This window comes from Stegostoma tigrinum, chromosome 18 (genome assembly GCF_030684315.1).
Source record: "Stegostoma tigrinum isolate sSteTig4 chromosome 18, sSteTig4.hap1, whole genome shotgun sequence".
NCBI lineage: Eukaryota > Metazoa > Chordata > Chondrichthyes > Orectolobiformes > Stegostomatidae > Stegostoma > Stegostoma tigrinum.
The window spans coordinates 34915211-34942838 of record NC_081371.1 but is presented as its reverse complement, the minus strand read 5'-3'; the positions used below and the strand labels follow the sequence as shown (position 1 = coordinate 34942838).

General features: G+C 40.8%; 1 protein-coding gene across 2 annotated transcripts in view; it reads right to left on the bottom strand.

Moving 5' to 3' along the window:
- cftr (CF transmembrane conductance regulator) overlaps positions 1-27628 on the bottom strand; it is a 115585-nt gene that overhangs the window by 39245 nt on the left and 48712 nt on the right. For both annotated transcript variants that reach the window (XM_048549303.2, XM_048549304.2), the window contains exons 11-15: positions 23717-23908; positions 14344-14438; positions 8416-8502; positions 4951-5698; positions 639-767 (exon numbers count right to left, since the gene is read on the bottom strand). In XM_048549303.2, coding sequence (XP_048405260.1) covers positions 639-767; positions 4951-5698; positions 8416-8502; positions 14344-14438; positions 23717-23908 — 1251 coding nt within the window. The remainder of the gene's footprint in view (positions 1-638; positions 768-4950; positions 5699-8415; positions 8503-14343; positions 14439-23716; positions 23909-27628) is intronic.

Below are 27628 nucleotides of genomic sequence, written 5' to 3'. Positions count from 1 at the left end.
GATGAAGGTGGCAGGAGATTTGCATAGATCATAACCACTATCATAAACCTGGTGAGCCAAATGGCTTGTTGCTTTGCTTAATTTCTATTCATAAGCAACGTTCAATGTGCATTAAAATGTTCTTCCTATTAATGGCTTATGAACAAAATCTTAATGTCCAAATGCTGGTGGAAACAATTATTCAAAACATTTTGTGTGTAAGCATCAATGCAAAGGCTAGGTTGATCCTGAATTTGATAAGATGCGACTCAATTGAGATTTACGCTGCTTTGAAACAAAAGGGGAGGAACTTATATGGAATCAAGCCACAGGCAGCAGGTCAGGTAGAAACTTTTGAGGAATCCAGACTTCAGTTTTCCATCCATGTTTTAATCTTTAAGCTCCACTGTATGTTTCTGTATGACCGAGGATCGGCATGATTATCAACTGTTCCTTTACTTGAGCAGCGAGCATATCTCTGTCCAGCATACTCACACAACAGTCCACATTGGGAATGGGTGTTGGTCTGGGAGGGGCAGGGGGTGGCAATTAATCAACATTAGGGGTGTTGATCAGGCAAGGGACGTGGTCAATCAGAAAAGGCTTTTGAAGAGATGGATAATTCATTATTTCTAATGTGTTTATACTTATTATCTTACCTCTGCTAAAAATATAACAAGGCAAAGGATGAGGACAAATATCAAGTTACGATTAATTGTAACATATCTGAGATAAGTGCTCCATGTGGTTGTAACATTGCGGATTTCCTCTTCATCAACAAAGCATTCCTAAAGCAAAGCAGAGAAATTCTCAAATCACAAATAAATACTACTTTAGGTAATAATAAGTGAGTTGCTCAGTTTCAGCAAATTACACTTATTGACTCCAAGCTTCATTCTCTAATTCTTCATTCTCTGCATACATGTTTCTCATAAGTTGTGTGCCTTAAAGCTATTTAATCATTGAAGCATCTTTGGACTCAGATGACACCACTTTTGAAAATTCCACAACAAAATAGATTTGTAGTGGCCTTCCCAGTTCTTAAAGCTTTGATATATTTTTGTTACACAACTAATTGGTGATTAAAGGATTATTTAAAGAACAAATTGAAAGTATTTCTCAACAATATTTGGCATAGGAATGTGATAATGGGAACTGCAGATGCTGGAGAATCCAAGATAATGAAATGTGAGGCTGGATGAACACAGCAGGCCCAGCAGCATCTCAGGAGCACAAAAGCTGATGTTTCGGGCCTAGATCCTTCATCAGAGTGCAGGATGGGGTGAGGGTTCTGGAATAAATAGGGACAGAGGGGGAGGCGGACCGAAGATGGAGAGAAAAGAAGATAGGTGGAGAGGAGAGTATAGGTGGGGAGGTAGGGAGGGGATAGGTCAGTCCAGGGAAGACGGACAGGTCAAGGAGGTGGGATGAGGTTAGTAGGTAGGAGATGGAGGTGCGGCTTGGGGTGGGAGGAAGGGATGGGTGAGAGGAAGAACAGGTTAGGGAGGCAGAGACAGGTTGGACTGGTTTTGGGATGCAGTGGGTGGAGGGGAAGAGCTGGGCTGGTTGTGTGGTGCAGTGGGGGGAGGGGACGAACTGGGCTGGTTTTGGGATGCGGTGGGGGAAGGGGAGATTTTGAAGCTGGTGAAGTCCACATTGAGACCATTGGGATGCAGGGTTCCTAAGCAGAATATGAGTTGCTGTTCCTGCAACCTTCGGGTGGCATCATTGTGGCACTGCAGGAGGCCCATGATGGACATGTCATCTAAAGAATGGGAGGGGGAGTGGAAATGGTTTGCGACTGGGAGGCGCAGTTGTTTATTGCGAACCAAGCGGAGGTGTTCTGCAAAGCAGTCCCCAAGCCTCCACTTGGTTTCCCCAATGTAGAGGAAGCCACACCGGGTACAGTGGATGCAGTACCCTGTGTGGCTTCCTCTACATTGGGGAAACCAAGCGGAAGCTTGGGGACCGCTTTGCAGAACACCTCCGCTCGGTTCGCAATAAACAATTGCACCTCCCAGTCGCAAACCATTTCCACTCCCCCTCCCATTCTTTAGATGACATGTCCATCATGGGCCTCCTGCAGTGCCACAATGATGCCACCCGAAGGTTGCAGGAACAGCAACTCATATTCTGCTTGGGAACCCTGCAGCCCAATGGTATCAATGTGGACTTCACCAGCTTCAAAATCTCCCCTTCCCCCACCGCATCCCAAAACCAGCCCAGTTCGTCCCCTCCCCCCACTGCACCACACAACCATCCCAACTCTTCACCTCCACCCACTGCATCCCAAAACCAGTCCAACCTGTCTCTGCCTCCCTAACCTGTTCTTCCTCTCACCCATCCCTTCCTCCCACCTCAAGCCGCACCTCCATCCCCTACCTACTAACCTCATCCCACCTCCTTGACCTGTCCATCTTCCCTGGACTGACCTATCCCCTCCCTACCTCCCCACCTATACTCTCCTCTCCACCTATCTTCTTTTCTCTCCATCTTTGGTCCGCCTCCCCCTCTGTCCCTATTTATTCCAGAACCCTCACCCCATCCTGCTCTCTGATGAAGGGTCTAGGCCCGAAACGTCAGCTTTTGTGCTCCTGAGATGCTGCTGGGCCTGCTGTGTTCATCCAGCCTCACATTTCATTATCCTAGCATAGGAATGTAATTGGTTAGCTTACTGAAAATAGTGGATATTTTCTGGTTGGCAAGATATAATGAGTGATGTGTTGCTGTGACCTGTTCTGGAACCTCAATATTTCATCATTTTTAGTCTCAAAGGCACAAAGATAGGTAGAAAAGTAAGTTGTGACAAAACTATAATGAAGGTGTAAAAGGTTCTAGATAGGTTACATGAGGGGTAAATATCTGGAAAATGAAGTAAAATGTGGGGAAAAATGGAAATTTTTCATTTCGTCAGGAAAAATAAGAAAAAAGAACATAATTTAGATGGTGAACAATTACAGAACTCTAAGATGTAGTGAGATCTGGGTGACCTAGTGTATGAACTACAAAAGGTTAATATGCAGCTCTTTTAAGTATAGACTTTACCAAATATCTTTGGGTGGGAATCATTTGTAAATGTTTTCCTGATATGTCCACCCCTTTTCAAACTGTTTCATCAAGCCGATACTGTACTATTACAGTAGTATAGAAGTTATGTTACTGGATTAGTACACAAATTAATAATCCAGAGTCATGCATTTAAATCCCATAACAGCAGTTGGAGAAATTAAAATGAGCAAGTCACCACTGCTACTTTAATCAACCTGCTTAGACATGTTATGACACACTCCTGGAGTGTATGGGGTTTAATGGGATGGGAATTGATAGACTTCTGCTATAGAGGTAGGGACACACTCATTGTGCCCCAAGACCATTAAAACTGCTTTCAGTGGGGCTTGAAATCACAACCTCAGCATTTGACATGCTTCTACATTGTCAAATAATGTACCGTGTGCTAGCCACTTGCTTGTATTTAAAGAAGTTACCCCTCACCATCTTCTCAAGGGGATTTTGGGATGGATAATAAATGCTCAATTCTATGAATTAATATAAAAATGTATTAACTCTTCATGCAGCCAATTTGTAGAGGTTACTGATATTATAAACCAGGCCTATACCTCATGACCCACTTTACCTTTAACGGCCAAACCTATGAACAGATCAATGGGACACCCATGGGATCACCTATCTCTGGGATATTAGCAGGACTGGTGATGCAGAGGCTTGAAAGCCTGGCCCTCCCGCAAATCCAACCCAAACTATGGATCCAATACGTGGATGGCACCTTCATCATCATTAAATGGACCACACTAGAAGAGACACAGGAACTAATAAACAACATTCTCACCAGGATCAAATTCAACAGAATCAAATTCACTGGGAGAAAGGAAAAGAGTGAAGAGCTCCCATTCCTGAACGTCATGGTGGAACTCAGGACCAATGGGGAATTCCTGACGAAGGTACTCAGGAAAGCCACACACACTGACCAAGCAATGAATTTCAACATTAACCGCCCTAACACCCACAAACAAAGTTGGGTAAAAACACTATTTAAACAAGCAACAACACACTACAGCAACCCAGAACCACACCAGAAAGAAAAAGAATACTTCCACCAAGTATTCAATGACAATGGATACCCAAACAACTGGATCTGAAGATGCCTATCACACAAACAGCAACAGGAAGATACTGCACGCCCTAACACACTCATCATACTACCTTACATCAAGGACACATTTGAACTGATCACAAGATTCCCTACCATTGACCATCAGAGTAGCACACAAACCCGCATCAACCCTATGCCAACTGCTCACCCAAACCAAAGACCCGTTACCCACTATAGACAGAACCAACATTATATACAAAATGCCTTGCAAAGACTGCAACAAACAGGCAGGAAGAAAATTAGCTGCAGAGTACATGAACACCAACTAGCAACAAAAAGACACGACCAATACTCGCTCATCTCCATCCATATGGGTAAGGGTAACCATCAGTTTGGTTGGGACAACACCAAGATCTGAGGACAGGCCAACAGAGACAAGCACGGGGATTCCTAGAGGCCTGGTTCTCCACTAAGAAGGCCATCAATGAACGCATAGAGCTAGACCCTATACTTTCTCCACTGCAAAGGAAAACTGGAAGTGAGGTAATCCTGCACAACTGACACCAGGGTTACAGTAACAGGTGGGAAAACACAAGAGTGCTTCATTGGAGGCTGCACTGATGATGTCACGCAGCAGGGTAATGAAATGTCTGCGGAACAACGAACAAGCTCAGTGAGCGAACCAACCACATCCACAACCCGAGCTACAAATCTACTCAGAAACCTCAGGATTTTGGTTTATTTATATTGCCTTCTACTTTTAAAAAAGTTGTAATTTGGAAGTTTATTGATAGCGTCAATATTTTTCTGGTTGAAAGTTGTCAAATCATAACTTTTAGTGTTAGAGTGCTTTAACATACCTTCAAATCCTCTTCATTTATTTCTTCACTAATTTCAAAACTTCCATCTTCAGACAGGCGCCTTGAGTAAATATCTATGTCAGAAGATGCATAATTGGCTTGAGAAACCATGGACATTTTGCGTACAGTGTTGCGTCGTGCATGAATCTTGTTGGGAGACGTTGAAGAGTTTGTCATGAGTGCCAGCACAGATTGTCGCCTATGTGCCTGAAAGGGAACCTCACTTTTGAATATATTACTCCGGGGTTGTGTGGGTTCTCCTAGTTCATTTTCTGGAATGAGGGAAAAATGCCTTTCATTTGGCTCACTTATGGCATCTTCTATACCATTTGCCTGTGCATGTGGCATAGCAGTTTGTATGAGGGAAAATTTTTTGTTTGACGTTATTGGATTGATTATCAGCGAAGACTTCCTTTTTTCACTGAATTCTGTTGGTGGCTGCTTAAAAGATGCTTTTCGAGTTTCATTGAAGCTGCCCAAACCTGCCCCATCACCTGAGGACACGGAGCACCGACGAAGGGTTTCGGTGAGAATTGAATTTCTTCTTTCAGCGCTAAAGCTATCGAAACCCTCAGAACCCAGCAGCTGGGAACTGAAGTCAGGCTTCTCCCCCTGAAGCTCAGAAAAGGTTCCATAGAAGTAGCAGCGTCCTTCATGTAGGAGCAGAATTTTATCGGCTTTCTTCAAGTGTTCCAGCTTTGAAGTCACCAGGATCCGAATTTTGTTAACCATCAGTTTACAAAGACAGCTATTACAAAAACAAACCACAGCCATTATGATCTGCTCCTTTTACATCATAGCAATTAGAATGGATTCATGTACCTCTTGAAACATTAATTGAAATGTACGTAGTTATGCATAATCAAATCTTTATGTTGTAACTTATTTTATGAGGATTTCTTGATGCAAGTGGGCATGAAGTGAATGGTTTGGGTATCTTTTGATCAAGGGTGCAGTTTAAAAGTTGATATATACTTAACAAATGTTATATAGCCAAGAATCTTACATTGACTATGTTTTCTCAAGTTTTTTGCTCCAATGACCATAAGATATAGGAACAGAATTAGGCCCATCGAGTTTACTCCACTATTCGATCATGTCTGATATGTTCCGCAATCTCATTCTCCTGCCTTCTTCATGCAACTCTGGATCCCCTTACTAATCAAGAACTATTTCTGTCTTAAATAGATTCAATGACTTGGCCTCTACAGCCTTCTGTGGCAATGAGTTCCATAGATTCACCACCCTTTGGCTGAAGAAATTCGTCCTCATCTCAGTGCTAAACCCTGTACACTGCCTATAATTTCTGGTTTTCTTCCTCACTTCTTAAACATTGGATATTTTCCAGTCTCCTGGAACCCTTCCTAACTTCAGTGATACCTGAAAGATCATCAGCAATGCCCCAATAATCTCTTCAGCTATTTTGTTCAGAACTTTAGGGTGAGTCTATCTGATCTGGGTGATTTTTCACCTTCAGACCCTTCGTCTTCCCCAGCACCTTTTTAGTGATGGCCATTACAGTCACCTCTGCCCCCAACTCTCTTGAAGTTCTGGTATGCTAGTGGTGTCTCCCACTGAGAATACTGATGCAAAGTACCTATTCAATTCCTCTGCAATTTCTCTGTTCCCCATTGCTACTTCTCCAGCTTCATTTTCCAGCAGTCTAGTGTCTTCTCTTGTCCCTCTCTTACCTTTATACATCCAAAAGAACTCTTGCTATCTTCTTTTATATTACTAGCTAATTTACCCTTATCTTTCATCTCCTCCTCCCTGATTGCTTTTTTGGTTATGCAGGTTTTTAAACGTTTCCTAATCCTTTAGGTTCCCATTAATATTCATCACATTATGTGCTTTTTCTTTTGCTTTTGAAAACTATTTAGTAAAGTGCAATCCCTGACCTCCTTTTATCAGCCATGATTGCCTCAACAGCCTCTTAGTATGTTTCCTCTTCCTTGGGAAAAATTTCTGGAGTGCCTCCTGAATTGCCTTCAGAAACTCCTGTCACTGCTGCTCCAACATCTTTCCTGTTGGGAATTCTCTTCCAATCAACTCTGGCCAACTTCTCTCTCATGTGCTTGGAATTACTTTTATTCAACTATAATACCTTTACATCTCATTCCAGCTTCTCCCTCTCTGACTGCAGGGTGAATTCTGTCATATTATGGTCACCATTCCCCAGGGGTTCCTTCATCCTAGTAGGCTATAACTCAGGCTGCTCTGAAAAAAACTCTCTGGTAGAATTGCCTCAAATTCCTTTACTTGGGACCCACTACCAACCTGATTCTCTGAGTCCACCTATATATTGAAATCCACATGGTTATTGCAATAACGCCTTTCTTCCATTTTTTTTTCTATCTACTGATTTATTCTCTGCCCCACATCCTGACTACTGCTCAGAGGCCTCTACATAACTCCCATTAGGACCTTTCTCCTTTGCAACTCTTCAACTCTATCCACATAAATTCGCCACTTCCAACGTTATATCACATCGTGCTATCAATTTAATTTGATTTCTTTCTAAAATGGTATTGCCACCACCTCCACCCATCTGCCTGAACTATCAATAGGACGCATATCTTTGGATGTTTAGTCCCCAGCTGGATCACCTTCCAGCTAGTCTCTATGCTACCCAGAACATCATACCCATCAATTTTAATTTGCTCATGGAATCATTATTTAAATAATATTAGCTGTCATACATGCATTTAAAACTGCAATTTCCTGGTACAGGTTTGGGTGTAAAAACAGGCTATTTGAAGATGAAATGACAAAATCTGCAAATAATTTGAGGGAATCCAATTGAAGTGGAAATTACTCAATCTAAAAACATTCAAAAACAACATTCAAACTCATCCTTGTTGAATTAGTAAAACAATAAGTCTTCAGTTAAGAAAATCTTAAAGACTTATCAAACTGTGGTACTATGTTTGGCTAATGGAGCTAAAACTCCATCTGAGACAATCCCCAGCTATTGCAATCTCATCACTAAAGTCCACCACTTTCTTCTTTTTGGAGATTTTGTGTGGCCAGTTTAAATGTTTTGGTAAAATCCAGGGAACTGTTTTTGATAAGAAATTTATTGTTTTCAATTAAATGCATTATGAACAGATTTGAATGAAGTAAGCAAAATATTTAGTTTAACAGTAAGATGCTGTTTGTGCAACAGAGTTGTATTAACATGTACCATTCACAAACAAAGTTGTCATTTACTGTTACAATTGGAATACCTGATCCCATGAACTGGCCATATAGCTTCTCCACAATTTTATAACATTGGCTATTTTCAAAGGGATTCATATTTCATTAATCCTACTGCATTTTATTCCTTATGTAATTGAATACAGTTACTATGCATCTCTCTGAATTATAATTCAATTTATTGATATTGTGTGTGTATGAAACGATTGGGAATATTAAATATATTTATAGAGAACTTCTGTATCTTGAATAGTTTCTGCAAAATACCTTTCAAATATGTTCTTTTCCGTAGTTACATCAAGGTGACTGAAAGGTGAATCCAGTAGATACAGATCAGCATCTTTATATAGAGCTCTGTAGGCAGAAAGAAATAGGAATAGATAGATTTGTCAATAATGATAGTGGTGAGAAGACAAAGCTTGAGAAATCCAACAGTATACTGACTGTTATGATATATAATGCTTTGAAGCCACTAGGCCATCTGTAGACCAAGGTCAAATAATAAAAACTGCCTTCACTTGCAGGTTGGTATCTGTTTTCATAAGGATTGCAATTCCCATCTATTAACACTGGAAAGAGTAGTTTCAATAACTCCTGAGCTGTGAATCCATTAAGGCAGTTTATACTATCCAGGCCACTGCTCCGTACCCTGTGGTCAAATCTGTGGGTGGATACTATTAACAGGACAGCTGCAAGAAGCAATTAAACTGATGAAAAACAAAATGGTCTTCACCCCTAATAATACTCAAGCTGAGGAGAACAAAGCTAGTATGCCTATGCTCACATCAAGACACCAACTCTAACCCCATCCCCTAACTTTAAGAATGCAACAGTGGTAACTATCTTCAAGGAATGAATCATGAGATGAAAACAATCAAGTATTTTCCTCTTATCCATAAGCAGGAAAAATTCTGATCCATGTTCTCCTGAATTATCTACTTCTTGTAGCTGAGTAAATCCTGCCAGACACACATTTGATTTTAGATCTTTCTCGTTATCGTCCAACATGGTTTTTGTTGCTCTGCAAATCCACGAGAAATATTAAGAAAACACTCGAAAATTTTCATTACATTCATTGATCAGTTGAAAGAACTTGATTCAATCATGAGGCTTTGTGGAACGTTCTCCAGAGAGTTTGGTAATCAAAAAACTTCATCATAATCCCGCAATTGCTTCATGATGATGTGACTACAACTTGACTGTCTTCACCACCACATCCTGTTTTCTTAGTTCCCAAATAGCCAGTGTTCTAATAGAGGACAATCAGATGCTGCAAAGACACTGTGACTCTCCCCTTGAAGCATGGTCCCATTCACACTAATTACTGGGAGGAGCTCTCTACCACTCATTCAAAATGGCAGCAACATGTCTGTCGAGTTGCACTTGAGTCCAAACACTTTAAAGATAAGATAGAGTGGTAGATGAATGTAGGAATGAAAAGTAGGAATGAAAAGGAAGTTCATTCTGTGATCGGAATCCCACTATTTCTTCTGATGATTCACATGGCCATGGTTCTGCAAGTTGAGAAATTGGTGTGTTCAGTCACGTGAGGACCTGTGGCAGAAATTCATAACCCTGAGTGGACTTCGTCCTCAAACCAAAGGACAGGTTAGCTTCAATATGAGAAGAATTATTTTGACCATAAATACTGTCAAACAAACAGTTCACTGGTAAATTGGTAACGAGTTGTTTGTGCTTTAACAACTAATTCTGTGAATTCACTCATTTTAATCGCAATTTTCTCTTTTAAAATCAAGCAAAGCAATAACTGCATGCTTTTAAAAGCTTGAAGGACATTTTTACTTGTTCAGGTAAAGTTTCCTTAACTTCACGGTCCCAAATGGAAAATTTTGATACCTTGAGTTTTGCTAATAAAGTATTCTTTAATGAGAAATGCAGCATTATCCAAATAATCCAGATATTGATTTGACACATTAAAGATTGGAGTCAATATCCTGTACTTAACCTCATTTAATATTTTCCACCACCAGCTAGAATAACAGCTGATTGAGAGTTACTTGCTCTTTTCTAATTAGTAAGAACTCACATTGAGATTAACGTTTTGGACTCATTGTATATGGGGTGGTCACACTGAACTTGACATTTTCAGTCAAAGGAGCTCATTTGCAATTCATTAAGTTCTCATGTTAGAGAAACAGACTTTATATGTTTTCAGTAAATGACTCAGTATATTTTAAATCTATATAAATGTACAAATCAGAAGCAGAGCAGGCCATATAACAAATAAGATGATATCCTTTGTATAATTCATCGCCCCATAAAAGTTAATGAGTAGCAACTTACATCATCAATGAATAAAGTAGTTTATGACTTTTCTGTTTTGATAAAATGATTGTAGAAAACTTAGAGCAGTAAAGGCAAATAAAACCATTTGAACAGCTCTCTTCTGTAATGTACAATGAAGTTTAGGTTTTTTAAGCATACCGTTTGGTCAAAAGATTGTGCAGTCCACATGCAGCTTAGTCTGTTTTACTCTTGTACATTTTTTGGGAGCTTACATTGGAACCGAAACAAAAGCAGCATGAAGACACATGTTATTGATATCTATGGTATTAACTAAGAAACCTACTACCAGTTCTATTTATAAAAAACAATGTGTTGAGAGATTGGGGCACTGCCTGAATAAAATGAGCTTTCTGAACTGCATGTCAGGATTTGCTGCACTGAAGCCATATGCTGTTTTTTTATTTGCCCCAAAGTTAACAGTGCCAGAATGTTAAAAATTACTGCAACATTTTGTTATTAATAATTTAAATTAGTTTGGGGTACACATTCCTTGTTTCTAATATCTAAAAAGATCTTCCAGCACACAGATACTAAACAGAATTTAACTCATAACTTTTTTGCATCATGTTGCTAAACACCATCCAAAAATGTTATTCAGTTACATTTATTAATTTAAGCATTGTCCCAATTACTCAAACTTGACATTAAACTGTACAGAGGCATTTTTGTTACATGGCTTTTGAATTTGCAACAATAGCATTAATTATTGACTTCAGTAATGTTGGTCTTACTCTTAGTCAGAAATCATACAGTCGTAGAGATATAGAGCCATGAAACAGACCCCTTGTTCCAACTCAATCATGCCAACTGGATATCCTAAATAAATCTAGTCAGTTTGCCAGCATTTTGTTCATATCACTCTCAACCCTTCCTATTCATATATTCATCCGGATGCCTTTTTGGATGCCTATTGTAATTGTACCAGTCACCACCACTTCCTATGGCAGCACATTCCATACACAGGTCATCCTCTGTGTGAAAAAGTTGCGCCTTAGGTCCCTTTTAAATCTTTCCACTCTCACCTTAAATCATTACCCTCTAGTTTTGGACTCCCTCACCCCAGAGAAAAGACCTTGTCTGTTTACCGTCTCCATGCCCCTCATAATTTTATACACCTCTATAATGTCACCCTTCAACCTCTGATGTTGCAGGGAAAATATTCAGCCTCTCCCAATAGCTTAAACCCTCCAACCCTGACAAAACAACCTTTTAAATCATTTCTGAACCCTTTCAAGTTTCACAACATCCTTCCTATGACGGAGAGACCAGAATTGCATGCAGTATTCCAAAAGTGGCCTAACCAATGTCCTGTGCAGCTGCAACGTGACCTCCCAACTCCTATACTCAATGGACTGACCAATACAGGCAAGCATACCAAACACTTTCTTCACTATCCTATCTGTGACTCTATTTTCAAGGAATTATGAATCTGCACACCAACGTCTCCTTATTTGGTGACACTCTCCAGGACCTTACCATTATGTATGTTGCCCTGATTTGCCTTTCTAAAATGCAGCACCTCACATTTATCTAAATTAAATTCCATCTGCCACTCTTTGGCCCATTGGCTCACCTGATCAAGATCCCATTGTACTCTGAAGTAACCTTCTTTGTTGTCCACTACACTTCCAATTTTAGGTGTCATCTTCAAACTTACTAACTATACCTCCTATGTTCACATCCAAGTCATTTACATAAATGATGAAATGCAGTGGAACCAGCACTGATCCATGTGGCATACCGCTGGTCACAGGCCTCTAGTCTGAAAAACAACCCTTCATCACCACCCTATGTCTTTTGCCTTTGAGCCAGTTCTGTATCCAAATGGCTGGTTCTCTCTGTACTCCCTATGACCTAACCTTGCAAATCAGCCTACCATGCAAACTCTTGTTCAGCGCCTGACTGAAGTCCATATAGATCAGGTCCACCACTCTACCCTCATCAATCGTCTTTTTATTACTTCTTCAAAAAACTCAATCAAGTTAGTGAGACATGTTTTCTCACACACAAAGCCATGTTAGCTAACCCTAATCAATCCTTGCCTTTCCAAATACATGTAAATCCTGTCCCTCAAGGTTCCCTCCAACAAATTGCCCACCAGTGATGTCAGGCTCACCGGTCGATAGTTCCTTGACTTTTTCTTACCTCTTTTCTTAAATAGTGGCACCATGTTAGCCAACCTCCAGTCTCTGGCATCTTTCCTGTGGCTATCCATGATACTGATATCTCAACAAGGGACCAGAAATCACGTCCCTGGCTTCCCACAGCACTCTCGGCTACACCTGATCAAGTGCTGGGGATTTACCCACTTTTATGCATTTTAAGACATCCAGCACTTCCTCCTCTGTAATATGGGCACTTTTTAAAGATGTTGATGTTTATGTCCCTCATACACTTTATCTTCCATATCCTTCTCCACAGTAAACACTGATCAAATACTCATTTAGCATTTACCCCAGCTCCCGCAGTTCCACACAAAGGTGGCTTTGCTGATCTTTAAGGGTCCCTCTTCTCTCCCTAATTACCCTTTTGTCCTTAATGTATTTGCAGAATCCCTTTGGATTTTCCTTAACCTTATTTTCCAAAGTTATCTTATGTCCCCTTTTTGCCTTCTTGATATCTGTGTTAAGTATACTCCCACTGCCTTTGTACTCTTCTAGGGATTCACTCGATTTCTGCTGTCTATACTTCACATATGGTTCCTTCTTATTCTTGACCAAAACCTCAATTTCTCTACTGATCTCACATTCCCTACACCTTCCAGCCTTGCCCTTTACCCTAAAAGGAACATACTGTCTCTGGGCTCTTGTTATCATCCACATGAGACCAGGTTATAGTTGAACAGTATTATTTGAAATCATAAGCCTTTGGGGCATTGCTCCTTCATTAGCTAACATGAAGTCACTTGACAAAGGGGTTGAGCTCCAAAAGCTTGTGATTTCAAATAAACCTATTGGACTATAACCTGGTGTGGTGTGACTTTCTCCAAACCAGTCCAACACCAGCACCTCCACACCTGTCTTACTCTTAAATCAGTTTTATTTGGACTGTGTGAATTGGCTTCCTGTGTCCCTATGTTACTTGAGATAAATCGTACAAAAAAAGCAGTTATCTAAACATGAATGTGAAGTCTCATTAGCTGTAGTGTGAATAACATTGTGATAACTGAAAGTAATTCTTAATTGAACAGAAACAGCTTTACAATTGTACATACCTGTACACTATTCAAAAAGAAAATTTGATCTATGAGAGGACATTGTTTACCATTCATTTTGATGGCATTAATCTGTATCTAATACTTTTAAAGGTCACAAGATATTTTATTGAGTTAAGGAATGCCATAGTACAAATGCAAGGGCTCCAATAAACTTGAGTTAAGTTGACAGCAGTAAATTGATAAACAAAGTCGCCTTAGGTTGTTCATGCACACCAAGTAATGGTAAATTATTGGTACCAATACTAGGTGTAAATTATTGGTAATAGTCCAATTCTCAAATGTGAAAAGTGAAAACCATTAAGAGTAAAATCGAACATAAATTATTCTAATCACTTCCTTGAAGCATGTAATGTAAAAAATTCTGAAGCTTCTCCCAGAAACCATTCTGTAGTAATCCATAGTGGCTTAACAAAATGCATTTACTTTCTGTAACGTTCTGAGTAAATCAGCCATGGACGAAAGGTTACCTCCCAATGAGAGAATTTTCAGTCAAGGACAAGCTACTGCCATATCCTACTTATTGACAAAATGAATCATCTACGGAGGGTACTGTTAGTTAAGGACGATTTTACCATGAACAATGAATTTCTCAGTGGAAAGAACATTTCAATCAAACACATCACTTCCCTTTGTTAATAGATATTGTCATAATGTTAATTTGTAACACAAACCTTGCCAAGGAGATCCTTGCCCGTTGTCCTCCACTGAGAGTAATCCCTCCATCTCCTAGAACAGTCTTATCCTTGTTAGGAAACACTGTGATATCCTAGGGGAAAGGAGTGAAAAGCCAATTTACCAACAAGCCTCGTTTTGCGGTAATAAGAGTAGTTACTTTCATTGACATGTTCACACCCACTGAATTTGTGTTATTGCTCCTTTCAGCTGACCGAAATGTTAATAATAGTGATCTCATCCAGCTTGGTTTTGAAACCCCTCAGAATAATATTCAAGGTGGGCTATTTTTGTCCAAATGCGATATTGGTACACCTTAAATGCAGTATAATACCACATGGATTTATGGTCAGGTTTTCCATGTTAACATTCATAGCTATATCATTGGAGGGAGATGTTCAGCAGGAAGAAAAGGAAAAACTGGAGAATATTTCACTGGGTTATACTCATTAGCCTTCACACCAGTTGATTTGAAGTCCAATCTCATGTCCAAAGCGTAGGAAATAATGTAGGAAAGGGAATAAATGTTCCAGTGATGAATGTTCAGGATTTAGAATTGAACTGCCTACAGGGTTTGCAGAAGTAATTTTAATAGTACCATTACAAAGGATTAGATATATTTTGGAAAGAGAAAAATAAATGCATGGCTATTAGGAAAGAGTTGGCTAGTGAGACAAACTTTTTCAATTGTAGAATCCCAACAGTGTAAACTCAGGCCATTTGGCCCAACAAGGCCACACCAACTCTCCGAAGAGCATCCCAACCAGACCCTATCCCTGTAGTCCTGCATTTCCTATGGCTAATCCACCTAGCCTACACATCCCTCGACACTATGGGCAATTTAATATGGCCAACCCACCTGACCTGCACGTCTTTGGACTGTGGGAGGAAATCAGAGCCCTCCGCGGAAACCCACGTAGACATGGGAAGAATGTGCAAACTCCACAGTCACCAGAGGCTGGATTGGAACCCAGATTCCTGGTGCTGTGAGACACCAGTGCTAACCACTGAGCCACTGTGCTGCCCTGACTGACTTGCTCTTCAAGAGTTTGCCCAGATGGTGTCCTCCTGCGCTGTACAATTCTTATGATTCTATTTCTATATAGAATTGAAAATGGCACTTACATAAAGAATGTAAATCAATTACACTCAGATTACTATTCAATAATATTGGCCATAACTTGCTTTCGCAGTGCATATTATAGCATTTTCCATTAGTTAGACTGACCTTACGTGATAAGGTTTGAATGGGTTTTTTGCATGGTTACATTACTGAGAGTGCAAACTGATAATGCTGTAATGCAGGAAGTCAAATATCTGAAACCTGAGTGAATAAGGCAAGAAGCCAGATTGAAGATTATGAAATTATTAGTACAAGACTCATGTAGGAAATATAACTTAAAATGAGTGAATTCCATCTCAAATGCAATGTAGAAAGAGGAATACCGTGAGTGAAGCAATATTGTATTCAGAGAAAAAGAAATCAGAAAGAGAAGGTAAGAATTAGAGTTTTATTTTGTAAAAAAATCGAAACCTTTAACAGCCAATCATTCCTGATACTCTGTGGGATGCACTTTGCAGGGTGGGGGAGGGGCGAAGACAAGATGGTTTAGCACTCTATCAGAAATAATCTAGTCCCAAATGGTTTGACATTTAAGAAGCCTTCATAAAATCATAGTCATACAACACAGAAGAAGTCCTTCAGTCCATCAAGTCTGTTCCAACCCATCTACACTAATCCCACTTTCCAGCACTTGGGCCATGACCTTAACTGTTATAATCTCTCAAGTTCATTTATGTTTCAAAGGTGGTGAGCTTAGCTACCTCTTCTGCCCTCTCAGGCAATGATTTCCAGATTTTCACTACCGTCAAGGTGAAATCTAAGCCTTAAACAATTGCCCCCTCACTAATAGCCTTTCAACTAAAGAAGTCAGCTACTTCCTACCTCCCATATCAATACCTCACATAATGTTATATGCCTGACTTAGGGTCCCGCCTCAGCTTTCTCTACTCCAAAGAAGGCAACCTGAATCTATCCAGGCTTTCTTTACAGCTAAAATTCACCAGCCCAGGCAACACCTTGGTGAATTGCCTCTGCACCACTCCCGTGCAATCATATCCTTCCAGAGAGGTGGTGATCAGACTGCATACTGTACGGCATCTGAGAGCCTGTAATCTCTGCCATGACTGATAAAACCAGGAGTCCTATATTAGCTAGAGTCAATTTTTGGTGTGAGGCTGGAAAAACACATCAGACAGCATCAGAGGTGTAGGAAAATCAACATTTCAATCTGAAACACTTCACAGGACTGCTGTTTCTCTGATGCCGTCGGCAAAAATCCCTCAAAATCTTTACGCAACTTGCACTTCGCCAAAAAAAGGTAACATTCAGCCCATAGATTTTAAATGAATAACTCTCTGTGGAGAGTTTAGTTTAGTGTCTAATCTACAAATAGAAAATGCATACAATTTAATCTGATTTGATTTGTTGTTGTCACAATACCTAAGTACAGTGAAAAATTCTGTTTTATGTACAGTATAAGCAGATCACAGCATACAAAGACATACAGATCAGAGCGTGTTTAGACAGAGTAGGGCATATAAGATTGCAGGTGCACAGGGGGTGCACAAAAGCAAGATCAGCATTAGATTTGAAATGTGAGATTAGCAATCTCACGTTAGATTAGCAACTAGCAGTCTAATAACAGGGGGGAAGAAGCTGTTCTTGAACCTCTTGGCATATGTGTCTAAGCTTCTGTATCTTCTGGCTGACAGAAGAGATTGGAATAGAGTGTAACCGGGGTGGGAGGGATCTTTAAGGATGTTGGCTGCCTTTCTGCAGCAACAAGAAGAGTAGATGGAATCTACTGACGGAGGTTGGCTTGAGCGATGGTCTGGGCTGTGTTCTCGGCTTTCTGTAGTTTCTTTTGGTCCTGGGCGGAGCAGTTGCCATACCAGGCTGTGATGCACCTGGATAGCATGCTTTCTATGGTGCATCTGTAAAAGTTTGTCAGGGTTCTTATGGACATGCTGAATTTCCTAAGCCTCCTGAGAAAGAAGGGGTATTGATGTGCCTTCTTGATGTGTCTCTCATTTATGTGAGAGGACCAGGGCAGATTGTTGGCTATCATCGCTCCTCTGAGCTTGAGGTTCTCGACCCTCTCTGTCTCAGCTCCACTGATGTACATGGCTTGTGTCCTCCTCCTTTCTTTCTGAAGTCAATGATCAGCTCTTTAGTTTTGCTGACATTGAGGGAAAGATTATTATCTTTGCACCATAATGCTCAGCATTCTAGCTCCTTCCTGTTTTATGACTATTCATTGCTTGATATCCAGCCTACAACTGTGGTGTTGTCAAGCATATGAATTTGGAGCAGGAGTAAGGCCACTGTGACCCTTAAGCCTGCTCCATTATTCAATGACATTATAGCTTATTATAACCTTAATTCCAACTTCCTGAATACCTACATAACCCTTCAACCCCTTCGCTTATTAAACATCAATCCACTTCTTCTTAAGAAAAATACATGAGCTTCATGCCATTCAGTAAAGTTCGAGGCTGAAGCAAACAGCAAAATGTTGTTTCATCAGGCTAATGGACGACTGGTGCAACTGAGACAAACTTTGGGTAACCACAGTATGTCCACACCTGTCCAATCCAGAAGGCTCTGCTACACTTGCACATAAATAACAGCAAGAGAAATTAGCTTCAGCATTTCTTGACACAAAATTCTATCCTAATCGTACACAGTGTGACAATATTTTATATGGATATATTTGATATGGATATTTTGTGTGCATGGGGAGCATGCCTTTAATTTAGGAGTTGTGAACATTTAACCTTTGGCAAGAGAAAATGATGAATGAAATTTGTTTGAAAACATGAAGCTGAAAGCTGGCATATCAGATAAATTGAAATTTAATAAGTCTTTGAAGTTAAGCACAACGGTGACTATATCGAGCAATGATAATAAATGGACCCATTGTCAAAAAATGTTGCCTTCCATTTCCTTTTGCACAGTAACGCTTTTATTTACTGGCCAGCCTACCTTTAACAGTTTGCCTTCCGAACTGTTTTATTTACATTTAACTTGTTTCGATTTATTTGCACTTTAGAGCACATTTGAAAGTGTGCTTTGTATTCAGTGTCAAATACTTGTTCATTTAAATCATGATTCTTATTACTTGCTCAAGTGATAGCCACCAGTGTACTGTCCTGTTTTTTTTAAATTATGCATTGCCTTGACTTTTTTGTGATAAAGTTATTTTAACAGCTAGATAATTACTATGTTTTTATTTTGATGATAAAGTTTAGCACAGAAGAGGACATAGTGTGAAAACATGAAGGCCTTACTTAACCATCAGGCTTATTGCTCAATGAACCCAACTATTTCCACAATGGTTAGAATTTTCTGAGTGCCTCATTGTACTTTATTGTCAATAATTAAACCATCATCCATAAAAATATATTGTGTGTCACCACTGTCTTTAAAACATGGATTGCTGGAGAATTGGGGGAAAGCACAAATGATCAACTTAAATGATTCATTTGATAATGCATTAAATCTTGAATTCCATAAAGAACAATGATAACACTACATTTCCCAAGGCTGGGCTGGAGGTGATTTAAACTGGAATGACTGGAGATACTGTTGTGTAAACACGGACATAGAGAAATTTCAGACTTTCACTTTAATGTAGGTCATGTGTATCAGGGCGATGGTGCCTAGAGTGCAACACAATAATGTCACCCAAGTTTTTTTATTGTGTGCCAGCATCCTGGACTCTAACCAGCATCAAATTACGTAGAGTAACTATATTATCCAAAGTCCCAAGGTATATAACAGGTTTAAATCTAAATCATATCAGAACTGTGGCTATATTGTATTACAAAGTAGACAAAACAAAGCAAAGTCAAAAAAGGCAAGACCCACGTGTGTGTCATCACCAAGTGGGGAAATGGAAAATTGTATTTTGACATTGGCAGCCTTTAGTTTGAAAAGCCTGAAGAGTGTAGGAATAATGCAAACTCAAATCATTCCAAAATTTTGAGATCCTGATAAGAATGGTTTACAGGAGGAGTATGTGTAGAGTGATAATGGGAACTGCAGATGCTAGAGAATCCAAGATAATAAAGTGTGAAGCTGGATGAACACAGCAGGCCAAGCAGCATCTCAGGAGCACAAAAGCTGACGTTTCGGGCCTAGACCCTTCATCAGAGAAGGGGATGGGGAGAGGGTTCTGAAATAAATAGGGAGAGAGGGGGAGGCGGACCGAAGATGGAGAGAAAAGAAGATAGGTAGAGAGGAGAGTATAGGTGAGGAGGCAGGGAGGGGATAGGTTCAGCACAGTGATATAAATTTAGATTTATTTAACATTGTCACTTGTACCTAGGTACAGTGAAAAGTGTATAATTTCACCAAGTTGTGGTACTATGTTGGGTAACAGAATAAAACACAGAATAAATTGTACATATGGTAAAATATTGAATAAATTAAGTTGATATTACGAAAACTAAAACATCCTCAAACATTCATCTACCCTCTCTGTAGCCTTTACCCTCTCTACTCCATCAGTCACTGCTGCCCACCATCATCACCAGGGTCCTGGAAATGAGCTCTTTTCCTGCTGCCATTGGCACTGTTGCTGCCACATCCACCATCAGACTGCATGTGTCCTGCACTTCCTCCGACGCTGCATATCAACTCACATGCCCTGGCTCTGAGTCAACCAATGGGTGCTGTCTTGCCTTCCAATGCCATCACCTGTGATGGAGCAGGTTGGAAGTATATGGGGCCCCAGCCTCCCACAGGAGGACGTCAGGAAGAGGCCCCAGGGCAACCAAAACCAAAAATATACATGTCCGAACTATCGAGCTGGAAAGACAATGGTTAAGCTATGAGGATGGAGTCAAACTGACGCATCAGCAGCCAAACCCCTCACTCAGGAGCTGAATGTTGCCGTCCCCACCATCGCCATCTTGAAATTGAGGTGCAGAGCAAGATGTGTCATGTTTGTACAGTGATCATTCATAGCAACAATGTAGAAGTTTTTGAAGTGTCACTATCATGGTACTTTTGATAGCGTACAATCAATGTACATACAAAAAAGAAGGTAAGGAGGGATCCACTAACAAACTGCTAACTAGTTATCTGATATTTCTGTCTACTATGTTAAGAAGAAGCTCCAAACACCTTAAATAAAGTAGAAGAATCAAATACTAGACAATTTGATCTTCGTGGACAGTTAAAAGTTGAGGGGAGAGGACATATTTAAAATAGGAAACACAAGCTTCTTAGGAACGGCTTTAAGTGATATTGGGAACTGCAGATGCTGGAGAATCCAAGATAACAAAGTGTGGAGCTGGATGAACACAGCAGGACAAGCAGCATCTCAGGAGCACGATAGCTGATGTTTCGGGCCTAGACCGTTCATCAGAGAGGGGGATGGGGAGAGGGGACTGGAATAAATAGGGAGAGAGGGGGAGGCGGACCGAAGATGGAGAGAAAAGAAGATAGGTGGAGAGGAGAGTATAGGTGGGGAGGTAGGGAGGGGATAGGTCAGTCCAGGGAAGATGGACAGGTCAAGGGGGTGGGGTGAGGTTAGTAGGTAGGAAATGGAGGTGCGGCTTGAGGTGGGAGGAAGGGATGGGTGAGAGGAAGAACAGGTTAGGGAGGCAGAGACAGGCTGGGCTGGTTTTGGGATGCAGTGAGGGGAGGGGAGATTTTGAAGCTTGTGAAGTCCACATTGATACCATTGGGCTGCAGGGTTCCCAAGCAGAATATGAGTTGCTGTTCCTGCAACCTTCGTGTGGCATCATTGTGGCACTGCAGGAGGCCCATGATGGACATGTCGTCTAAGGAATGGGAGGGGCAGTTAAAATGGTTCGCGACTGGGAGGTGCAGTTGTTTATTGTTCACCTGCACATCTGCCAAAGTGGTATACTGTATCCATTGTACCCGGTGTAGCTTCCTCTACATTGGGGAAAACAAGTGGAGGCTTGGGGACCGCTTTGCAGAACACCTCCGTTCAGTTCTGAGCTTTTCCAGCAATTTCTATTTTTGTTTCTGATTTCCAACATCTGCGATTCTTTCGGTTTTTATTTTTTATATATATATATAGTAGTGTGCTTTTGCACTCCAATATAGGCAACTTAGCCCTGCTCTTGAGCTTGGTCAACGAGACCACCAAAGGTTCAGGCAACGAGCTGTGGAAGGGGTCATAGCAGCCTAACTTTCTGCCTGTCTTCTGTTGGTATTGTCTGGGCTTGGGCGTCCAAGGAAAAGGTGCATGGTTCAGGTCTTGTGTCACCCATGGTCCAGGAGTGACATTTTAATTTAATATTGATAGGTTTCCTCGACAGTTGTCTAAGTTTTCATTGATTTGTTTCAGTGCCCCACCAGCGATGGTCTAATTTGTTTAATGTTTATTATAAAAAGTAGATAGCCTGGTTTCCCAATCTCAGGTTGTTTAGGAGCTCAAATAAGGTGACAAAGACTGAATTCACGAGCTAAATGCCTTTACAGCACTGCCTGATGGTCAGTAGGAACAGTAGCATACCCTCCAGTTCCAACAAAGCTCCTCACATCATCTGCAATCAGTCTAATCCTCAATCCCCAGTACCATCAGGCCCATTCCATGAATTCCACCTTTCGGGGAATAACCATTGAACACAGCAGCCATCAACAAACCACCCTCTGCAGCCAAGCTTTCCCCGACCAGAATAGGACCTATTCTCCACAGCTATCAACTATTGGTCTACCACTGAAACTTCAAACAATCCAGAAGCCGCAGATCACCAGTGGACCCCATCTAATGTAATGTGAGCATCCTCCACTACCTTTAGTGCCCTCATGACCACTGTGATCTCTCTCACTCCTCCAATAGACATATCTGCTTTGGCCTTTTGAAGAAGATTTCTTCTCTGACAGATCTCCAGCCTTTTGCTCATGCTGAAAAGAAGCCTACAGATAAATTCTGGTAGTTTTATCAGGAAATGTTTCAGGATTTTTTTGTGATTAAAAATGCATGAAATTTGTTTTGTGAAAAAGAATCAGACAGGAAACAAAAATGATCATCTTTCCTTTGACACTGCTATCTTTCCATCTTCATTGGCAGTAATTGAAGGGTATGTTTATTGGATGCCACCACCAGGTGGAGCAATGAGTGAACATAATGTCATGGCTCATTGATGTCAGGAGACCTCAAGGTGGCTGGAGAGGGATTGGTGGTGAGTTGGCAGGAGAGACAAAGTGTAAGAACAGTTGCCAAGAAGACTGACTCTGCAGATACCGTTGGGGAAGGCAAATTTTACTCCATCAGCCTTAATCTCCCTATTGCCCTCAGCCTCCCTGAACTCCACACACCCACACCACAGCCCAGTGAAGTCATTAGCATAGGTTGTGTCTGATTTCTTTATGGATTATCACTCCATAATTAGTGAGTCCAACAAAGTAAGCAGTCCACCTCCAACAGACTGAATGATCCCTTTATGTGCAGGATCTTTCCAAGCTACAATTACAGTTCCTGCCAATGTCTCACTTTTGTTCGTCCTAAACCTTAGATACACTACCCTATAAATGGTGTCTTCTACTGAATTTATCACTCATGAGTTTTGATTAGTCTTTACGTGATTTGAAATTTTCAGGGTTTTAGAATAAAGGCAGGATATTACCTAATCACTAATTCCAAATTCATTCCACCTTTTGCCCAACTTCTTTTTGATCCTGGTGGTTATGTGATAAATACACATTAGTAAAACTAAAAAAAAACTATAGCAACACTGGAATTTTACAGAATAGAAATCCCACAGCTGACATTGAAAGTTGCCCATATAAAATATAATTGAATACTCAAGCAGTTCCTGATGATAGAGCTAGTGATCAACAAACAGTTGGAACCGACTTTTTGTTGCTAACTAAAAATGTTACTATTCTAAAAGCTACAAAAAGAAAACAATGGGTCTGAACTTACTTATTGAACTAACATTGCAGAGCTTAATACAGACCTAGAGATTACAGCATAGTAGAAGCCAATGAATGCATTCAAGAAGTGCCATAATTCACAGGAGTCAAGGTTGAGCAGCTGATAACTATCAATTGAACTAGTCAATCAAAAAGCTTTGCATTCTTCTCTGAAATGTGTTAGAATTCAACGTATGGGTTTTACTCTATTTGTGGTCAATTTATGTGCGAGGACTAGTTATCATTGTGTTGTTGTTGTGTAATTTACATAGAAAGTGAGTTTCACATTTTAAAGTATTTACATTTTATGTAAAAACATTAATGCCACTGTATATAATAAACAAGATGTCATGAAAAATCAGTATACGCAAAAATCATTGTTTTAACACACATTCTGATGGCAAGCCTACCTCCTCGAGCTGACATGCATTGATAACACTGGTATATCTGTACTCATCATAAGAAAGTCCAAATATAATGTTTTCCTTAATTGTTCCAGGCATGATCCAGGGCACCTGAGGTGAGAAGGAGATTCTGCCACTATGTTTAATTTTACCCTCTGATGGCTCCAATTCTCCCATTATCATCATCAAGAGTGAGCTCTAAATAAGACATAATAGAAATAGGGAACGTTATTAAGTTATTGCACAAAATCCTATTGCTTCTATTAAGGTGAATTTTTACCCAATTTAGGCCACCATTTAAACCAGTGCCCTATTTGCAAAGGGACATAATTGGACTTTCACCCCTCTACCTTAAAAAAATCAAAACAAACATGATGTTTATGTAGCATCAATAGGATAGAAAATTATCACACTTTGGGATGACAGTGGAAGAAAAGTTCATCACAGTTAAATTGAAGACTCCTGCATTCGGGGTACACCGGAAAAGCAGGCCGAAATCACCTTCCCGGGAGTATACCTTCACACCAGGTTCCTGGAATACCTGGAAACCACCAAAGAAGACCTCCATGCCAGGACTAAACTGCCACAGCAGGCCAAGGCTGCCTGATATCAATCAAGCAAACAGCTCTTGCTTGGTACAAAACACGTGTAAACCATTAATAACACAGTGTGGAGCTGGAGGAACGCGGCAGGTCAGGCAGCATCAGAGGAGCAGGGCCTAGGTTCCTGATGCAAGCTTTCCTGCTCCTCTGCTGCTGCCTTGTCTGCTGTGTTCCTCCAGCTCCACACTGTGTTATCTCTGACTCCAACATTGGCAGTTCTCACTGTCTCATGTGTAAACCGTTTCTCATTTCAATGGAACATGCTACAAATGTGAGTTTTTGAGATACACTTTGTTGCAATCAAGTGAGGAGAGCTCTCCACTCTTTATAATCCTCAGTCAAGTGTCACAAAGATTTTAAATTCTTTTTTAGCACACAGCTACCACACTTCAATTAAATTTCAATTTGATTCAAAACCAAAGGAGGTAATTATAAAGTCCTCTTGAATAAAAGAGACAAATTTTATTATTTATTAACCCCTAGAAAAATAACAAAACATCATTAAACACATACAAATGCAGACATAAAGCTTAAAAGGACAGTCTATACAAAAAGGAAGATCAGGACTAGACACTTGAAAAAAATTCCTCAGAATGTTTAGAGTGTTATGTTTTAATCTGAGACCATGCTTGTCTTATTGATATCATGTATCTTCAGCAGTTATAAAATATATAGACATCCTACATATTTAGACCATAAGACATACGAGCTGAAATTAGGCCATTTGGCCCGTTGGATCTATTCTGCCATTCGATAAGCTTTTCAACCCCATTCTCACACCTTCTCCTTGTAACCTTTGATCCCCTTAACAATCAAGAACCTATTTCTCATTGAATGGATGTTTCTCCAAATTGTTTTATCATTAGATGCTGGTTTTGAAATAATAAGAGCAATGAGGAGATAGAGACCAAGTCTTCCAGTTATGCAGTTTCAAATCCATTCTCTTTATCTGTGAAGTAAAAGTTGTTACCAGAAGTACAACAACTCGTTTAATGTTCCCATGCTTGGCTTCATTAATTTTTCAAGCTGGGTAATCTGCAGGCAACATTCATCCCAATTTGTGAAACTTCCAGAAAGATTTGAATCAAAAAGGAGATACGGATCTGAGCTTAAATGCCTTTTTCAAAAGAAGTTAAATTAGCTCAGACTGATTATTAATTATTGATAATTGTATGAGTGTAGCTTTAAGAGGTGTGTTTTGCCCTGGTTTCTTTTAGAGACAGATTGGGGGACAGGTGGAGCAGTTGATGAGAAGATAAGCAACATGTGAGGACTTGGGTATTTTTTACAAGTTGGAACAACAGAAACAGCTTGAGTGGATGTGGTCAAGCTCTCAAAGATCCAAAAATTTTAGTTGGCATTCACCAGTTGTTGCTGGGGTCTCAGCAGTGTTAGAAGGCAATGAATTTCTCCAGGCTGGTGTATTCTCTCCCTCAGAATGATCTTTTGGTGTTCTTTCTTCCTAGATTGGAGAACTGCATGTGAGACAATCTGATGACTTTCTGATGAAGGGTCTAGGCCTGAAACATCAACTTTCCTGCTCCTAAGATGCTGCTTGGCCTGCTGTGTTCATCCAGCTCCACACTTTGTTATCGCAGATTCTCCTGCATATGCAGTTCCTAATATCTCTGCATGTGAGACAATCTGTTTTCTGAATGTGCATTTTGCCAAGGGTGTGTTTATGGAATGTTACTGTATTGGAACATTTGCTGTATAGTAGAAAATAATCTATTATTCCGTTAAGTTTTCCAATAGAATTAAGTTATTCCAAGTTCCTTTTTCTTTTACAAAACAGAAGTTGCTGGAAAAGCTCAGAATGTCTGGTAGCATCCGTGAAGAAAAATCAGAATTAACTTTTCAGGTCTGGTGACTCATCTTCAGAACTGTTCTGAGGAAGGGTCACCGGATCCAAAATGTTAACTCTGACTTTTCTTCACAGATGGTGCTAGACCTGCTGAGCTCTTCCAGCAACTTCTGGTTTTTGTTTCTGATTTAAAGCATCTGCAGTTTTTTTGGTTCCTCTTTCTTTTGTTTCTTTTTGTTGTATTTTAACTACCATGTTTGTATAAGTTGTGTTTTGCTTAATGTTGAGCAGTTTGGCCAATCAAATTGCATCTGGAACACAGCAACTCACATTTACCTTTGAAATAAGAATAAATTAGGGTCGAGGCTACCTTCTTAATATATTTTGACGGGGTCTGGTCTGGTCCATAACAATTGTTCAAGTGACCCCGCAGACGACTTAAGTAATTTATTCCCTCATTTTAGCCCATGGAAAGTCCCAGGTATTTAAACAAACACATCTGCTCCCAGGATGAGGCATTCCACTCCTGCACATCCCAGATGTCCAAGTTCTTCAACGGCTGCAACCTTCCCCCCACAGTGGTCGAGAATGCCCTTGACCGCGTCTCCCGCATTTCCCACAGCACATTCCTCGCAGCCCGCCCCCACCACAACCGCCCAAAGAGGATCCCCCTCGTTCTCACACACCACCCCACCAACCTCCGGATACAACGCATCATCCTCCAACACTTCTGCCATCTACAATCCGACCCCACCACCCAAGACATTTTTCTATCCCCACCCTTGTCTGCTTTCCGGAGAGACCACTCTCTCCGTGACTCCCTTGTTCACTCCACACTGCCCTCCAACCCCACCACGCCCGGCACCTTCCCCCGCAACCGCAGGAAGTGCTACACTTGCCCCCACACCTCCTCCCTCACCCCTATCCCAGGTCCCAAGATGACTTTCCATATTAAGCAGAGGTTCACCTGCACATCTGCCAATGTGGTATACTGTATCCATTGTACCCGGTGTGGCTTCCTCTACATTGAGGAAACCAAGCGGAGGCTTGGGGACCACTTTGCAGAACACCTCCGCTCGGTTCGCAATAAACAACTGCACCTCCCAGTCGCGAACCATTTCCACTCCCCCTCCCATTCTTTAGATGACATGTCCATCATGGGCCTCCTGCAGTGCCACAATGATGCCACCCGAAGGTTGCAGGAACAGCAGCTCATATTCCGCTTGGAAACCCTGCAGCCCAATGGTATCAATGTGGACTTCACCAGCTTCAAAATCTCCCCTTCCCCCACCGCACCCCAAAACCAGCCCAGCTCTTCCCCTCCCCCCACTGCATCCCAAAACCAGCCCAGTCTGTCTCTGCCTCCCTAACCTGTTCTTCCTCTCACCCATCCCTTCCTCCCACCTCAAGCCGCACCTCCATTTCCTACCTACCACCTCATCCCACCTCCTTGACCTGTCCATCTTCCCTGGACTGACCTATCCCCTCCCTACCTCCCCACCTATACTCTCC